Source organism: Rhinopithecus bieti, unplaced genomic scaffold (genome assembly GCF_001698545.2).
Source record: "Rhinopithecus bieti isolate Rb0 unplaced genomic scaffold, ASM169854v2 scaffold_13398, whole genome shotgun sequence".
NCBI lineage: Eukaryota > Metazoa > Chordata > Mammalia > Primates > Cercopithecidae > Rhinopithecus > Rhinopithecus bieti.
The window spans coordinates 41,017-47,405 of record NW_016807392.1 but is presented as its reverse complement, the minus strand read 5'-3'; the positions used below and the strand labels follow the sequence as shown (position 1 = coordinate 47,405).

General features: G+C 38.2%; 1 protein-coding gene across 1 annotated transcript in view; it reads right to left on the bottom strand.

Annotated features, from left to right (window-relative positions):
* The window catches only part of LOC108535569 (probable global transcription activator SNF2L1), a 61,549-nt gene that overhangs the window by 30,594 nt on the left and 24,566 nt on the right, over positions 1–6,389 (bottom strand). The window contains 2 exon segments of the mRNA XM_017881648.1: positions 4,358–4,471; positions 4,730–4,840. Coding sequence (XP_017737137.1) covers positions 4,358–4,471; positions 4,730–4,840 — 225 coding nt within the window.

The following is a 6,389-nucleotide window of genomic DNA, read 5'->3' as shown; positions in this document are numbered from 1 at the left end:
GGCATCACCTATCTCCCCTTGGCTAACAATCCTTCAGGCAGAAAACGGGGAAAGAGTCCCTTTTCAGAATCTGTGTATACAGAATACCAGGTAACTTCACTAAAGCACTTTTGTTTTGTTCATTTGAGGATAAACTAGTGTTCCATTCACTTTGTGGCCCTGATGAGTTTTCTGAAGGTATGACAGGAAATAAAGCAATGTTAGCTATGCCTTGAGAAGATATGTCTAATGGTTACATATCACATCATCCTTAAAAGGGAGCTTTTTAAGATGATTAACATGCCTGCTAATCTGTCTATTCTCTGAACTCAAACAAAAAACCACCTGGCCGGGCGCGGTGGCTCAAGCCTGTAATCCCAGCACTTTGGGAGGCCGAGACGGGCGGATCACGAGGTCAGGAGATCGAGACCATCCTGGCTAACATGGTGAAACCCCGTCTCTACTAAAAAATACAAAAAAACTAGCCGGGCGAGGTGGCGGGCGCCTGTAGTCCCAGCTACTCAGGAGGCTGAGGCAGGAGAATGGCGTAAACCCGGGAGGCGGAGCTTGCAGTGAGCTGAGATCCAGCCACTGCACTCCAGCCTGGGCGACAGAGCAAGACTCCTCGTCTCAAAAAAAAAAAAAAAAAAAAGAATGGAAGAGACAAGGTCCAGAAAGAACCAATATCCAGAAGGTATTCTTATTTGTCTCGTAAATCCTCAGCTAAGCATGCATAGGGAGGATCAAGGCAAGTCTTAAGACAATACGGAAGCAATCTAGGATGCGGCTGAAGAGAGCACAAGGCTAGGAGTAGAGGAGTAGGGGACTGGTTCTCCTTCCACCACTACCACCGCAGTCCAAGTCACCACCATCTTCTCTCATTCTGATACTTCAACAGCCTCCTGGCTGGTTTCCTTGGATAAACCTGCCATTCTCTGCATCGCGGTCAAAGTGATCTTTTAAAAATGTAAATCTGGACCAGGTGCGGAGGCTCACACCTGTAATCCCAGCACTTTGGGAGGCCGAGGTGGGCAGATCAAGACATCAAGAAATCTAAACCATCCTGGCCAACACAGTGAAACCCCAATTCTACTAAAAATACAAAAATTAGCTGGGCATGGTGGCATGCGCCTGTAGTCCCAGCTACTTGGGAGGCTGAGGCAGGAGAATCCCTTGAACCCGGGAGGCAGAGGTTGCAATGAGCCAAGATCGCGCCACTGCATTCCAGCCTGGTGACAGAGCCAGACTCCGTCTCAAAAAAAAAAAAAAAAATGTAAATCTGATCATAATTGACCATTTATAAGCTGTATGACCTTAAGCAAATTATTCAGGGCAAATGACTCAACTTTTCTATGCTTCAGTTTCCTCATCTGTAAAATAAGGATGTAGTTCAAGGGCTGTTAGAAGGATAATGAGCTAACATTTATAAATAACTTGGAACAATAAATAACACATGTAAGGACTAAGTATCTGCTATTAGTATTACTTTACCACCCGCCCACCCACTTCCCTGCCTTAAAAACATCTCAGTGGGTTTTCTTTACTCTAAAACTAAAGTTCAACTACATTAATATGACCTACAAAGCCCTCCATATGATTTGACTCTACCCACTTAGCAGCCTCATCTCAAGTCACCTTCTTTCTTAACAGTCCCTAACAACACTGGCTTTCTTAGAGCTCCCAGAAGGAGCCATCCTCCTTCCCACCTCAAGACCTTGGCATATGAGGTGCCACCTGCCTCAGCTTTTCTATCCCACACTTCACTTAGCTCATTCACATCTCTGGAAACTCAGCTTAAATGACACTTCCTTAGGGAACGCTTCCCTGATCTCCCAGTCCACATAAGATACCCATGTTATATTCCCTTCATTAGCACCCCTTGTAAGCACAGAACCACACAAATGCCACCACCATTATACTGTAGTATCTAATGCTTATCTCCCCTATTAGAATGTAAGCTCCACGAGGTGAAAGACTGTCTTATTCACTGCTTTATCCCAAGTGCTTGGCCCAGTACCTGGCACAGAGGAGTGCTCAATAAATAGGTATTAAACTCTGTAAAAGGTCCTCCTTTTACTCTTTTCCCTCTCCTCTTGCTTCTTTCAGGGAAGTGAGGAAGAGCAAACAGTAAGGTGCAATAGCACAAATTCCATGCCATTCATCTCCCCCTCCCTATTCATCCCTTTCCTCTATAATACTTACACCTCCTCCTCCTCTTCCCCTTCCTTTCTACCACCCTTAATAGCTGTCCCTTCATTCCTCTATCTTCTGAGATTTCCTCTTCTCCATCTCCTTACAGCTGGCCACCACCCAAAGAGTCACTGTAAGACTTCACCCCTAACCACAAACTGCCTGTAAAGAAAGGCACTGTTCATATTCAAACCAGACCCGTGGCCAGAATGTGGTGGGCACTAAATTATCATGGGGAACAAAATTTCAGTATCTCCGAAGAAGGAGCATTAAAGTTATATCAGAGATGATTTTTTTAATTGTTGCTACTCGACTACCACTTGGCCCAACTCCCAAATGTCATGCCACACCAATGTAAACACAGTCCTTATTTAGGACTGCAGAAAGAAGCAGGGTTTCATCACATGCAGAAAGAGCCCAGAATGTCTGAGTGAAATAAACAGAACATCTGAATACTGAGAAACTGGTTGTGAGACCAGGACCCATGGCAACCCTGTTAGCTCCATGACCTTGAACAAGGTCCTTTAACCTCTCTGAACTTCAGTTTCCTCACCTATTAAATGGCGATGATAATAACACCTACTTCATGAGGTTGTTAGGAACACCTACTTCATGAGGTTGTTAGACCTCAGTATGTGTTAAAGCACTTTGTAACATAAAATATTCTATGCAAATATTTGATTTATTACTGAGGTCTAACATTTCAATTAATTCTCCTTTCAAGTCTCACTAATAACAGTTAATGAAAGTAACAGAAAATAATATTCTAAACCTATAATTATTATAAACCTTAATGAGATATGTATTTGTTTACCTCATAAGGTAACTACTTCATTATTAAATAATAATTATTGTTAATAATTATTAATTTTCCTATTTTTATTTTGCATTTGAACCTATAACTTACCTGTTTCTTCTGGTGTATCACTGTTTTCACTTTCTTTGAAACTAGTTTTATGTCTTATGTGAATGCTCACCCTAAAGATCTACTCTAGTTCCAAAATATAAATGAGTTAAGATATAAGTATCTTATATACGTGGAGCTTTTCTAGGCACACTCCAGCTACTAATTAAAATAATGGGTCACAGTTCCAGTTGTGATAAAGGTTTACAAAATAAAATTTAAAACACAGCTGTTAATTCATAAAACAGAACACTTCATAAAATTAAAATAGTGTTAATATTTTATTTATTTTATTTTATTTTATTTTTGAGACAGAGTCTCCCTCTGTCACCCAGGCTGGAGTGTAGTGGCGCGATTTCAGCTCATTGCAACCTTCACCTCCCAGGTTCAAGCGATTCTCCTGCCTCAGCCTCCCGAGTAGCTGGGATTACAGGCGCCTGCCACCACACCCAGCTAATTTTTGTATTTTTAGTAGATACAGGGTTTTGTCATGTTGGCAAGGCTGGTCTCATGCTCCTGACCTCAAGTGATCCTCCTGCCAGCCTCCCAAAGTGCTGGGATTACAGGCATGAGCCACTGCGCCCGGCCAGTATTTTATAATTTTTTAATATTAGTGATTATTATACCTTTGGTCATCTCTCTCCATTCACTAGGAAGTCAATTTCAACATACAGAAATTACCTGGTATGCTTACTCTCTCAATACGACAGATTTAGTGTGACATATTAAATTTCACTCATGAAAACTAGGATTCTATCTACCTATATAAATAAGAATTCCAAATACCAAACGATCATTTTAAAATTGTATAATTCACTATCATGTTTATCATTATCTTTAACACCTAAGTGACTACAATCTACTACCCACCAGCAAGGCTTTCAGCAACCTATAAGCAATGAAGACAGAAATACTATTTCTTGGACCTATTAAGGAAATGATCAAAAATTTCCTATCATATATTAATATTTGCTTTTAACTGCACACCTACTGTTCTCTCTACATATTCTTTATTCAAAGACTGGCATTATAAAAATAATATGTTGTTATTACTATTTTGAAATATTGCATAATTCTTCATTAATCTCATTTAGTGATGACTGTACTGGTGATTGAGTAGTTAGATGTTTTACATCTAGTTAAACTTCCTCTTTGGTTTTAAAAACATCACTGTTGTGATTTACTGTTACAGTCTCTCAAATTAAAATGCAACACCTTCTAGTCTAGATTAACAGATTAAATTATTTTTAAATATTATATTAATCTAAAAAATGGAAAAAATACCTTATAGCCTATTGTCTTCCGATAATAAAGAATTTCCTTTTCCAGGAGCTCAAATAAGCGTGGTGGGAAAAATTGAAAATCCTGAACATTTGGCTGTTTTGGAGGCCGTGGAGCCTATGAGAGGAAAATATATTATATATAGTTCTTTTCAGTACAGGAAGTAAACTTACTTATCTTTTGCTATTTCTGTTATATATGTAACAATAAACACAATAAAATCCATTTATATGGCTGGACCAAATCAAATACTTTTTTGCACTGTTCTATTTTAGAGACTATGATTTGGCAATGATATAAGTAAACCTGACCCATAGATCATGTTGCAAGAGAAATCTACTTTAGGACATAAAAACTGGCCTTGTACAGTTTTACCTTTGGAATCTTTGGCTCGCTGACACGCAAAGCCTCTCTAAAGTAGGCATCCACTGCGTAGTTTGCTTTGCGTTCTCGTTTAGGAGGTTCAATCCATTCCACCATGCCAAGCTATACACAACAAACAACAACAAGGGGTTTAATGACTCCAAACAGTTTTATCAAAATCAAGTACATCAAGGCTGCAGAAACATAAGAAAGCAAAAGCCACCAGGAAGAATCAAAACTTGCCTTATAAATCACAATTTACCTCCAAAGTTCCAAAACATAGTGGTACACCAAGTTTAGACACAAAGACAGTTTATTTTATTTGAAAGTAGGTTTAAAATTAGTTCTTCCTTGGTGATTGAGAAGAATCTGTACAATCTGCTTTTTTTTTGTTTTGTTTTGTTTTGTTTTGTCAAATGAAATAAAGGTAGCTAATATAGAAGGAAGAGTAACATTGACTATGGTAACTGTAGTTAAGTGTATGAATTAGAAACAGATGAAAGGGGTAAACAATAAATATCAACATGACAAGCATATATCCCTTCAAATAAAGAGAAATGTTCAAATGAGACCTTCTGGAAACGTAGGTATGGCAGAGTTGGAAAAGTTGGTGGAAACAGAAAGACCTAGATTCTGCTACTTTTCTAGTCATATAACTTTGGGGAAATTATGTTTTTCCATCTGCAAAATGAGAATAATAATACCTACCTTAAGGATTACATATGATCATATATGTGAAAGCATTAAGTAAACTGCCAAGAGTTAAATACAAGATATTATTAAACATCCAAAGTAGCATAAACCAGGATTTGGCAGCATTACCAATTTTACCCTATTATCAGCTAGAAAATATAATTTAACAGTCAACAGACAAAACTGACACTACAATGTTCTGGAGTCTGAGAAACGGCTTCCTAATCCATATTTTTCTTTATTTCAGTCCTTAGCCAAGAGTCTTTACATAAAAAGGGGCATTAATCCACCATTAGTTGTCTCACTCTACTTGATCTAATATAAGGGCTGAATTCCAACCTTGGCATCATATTTTAAGAGTGGATAATAAACCAAGATGACCAGGGTGGTTAGAGATCTACAAATTCTCACAGTGCCTAGAGAAGCAATGGCTAAAGACAGACACAATGGTGACATCTGCATATGGGAAAGTCTATCAAATAGAAAAGAACACAGTTCTTTGTTGATCTGTAAGATTAAAACCAATGTGGAAAGTTAGAGAAAGTAAATGGCTACTCAATATAACTTAACTATTAATTAAGTACCTACTGTACTGTGTGCAAGTCAGTGTCAGGGATATACAGATGAATAAAATAATCTCTTTCATCAAGGAACTTGTAACTCAAATAAAAAGTTTTCTGAGAACCAGAGAATATGAAACAGTGAAACAAACTGCCCTGAGAGGGGTAAGATTCCCAACACTACAGTGTTCAGAGGCTGCATATCTGTCTTAGATGCTAAAGATGAGATTTCTTAATTACAAGAAACTTAGCATAAACGACCTTCTAAGAGCCTATGAGATATCGATACTATAATGAGATTAGATAAAATGAGAAATTCCCACAGCAATGAAACAAATTTCGCTTTTCTTTCAGATGGATTAATGTGAAGTGACAGTATTGAAAGAGCTATTTTATAAATAACCCCTCTCTCTCTCCCA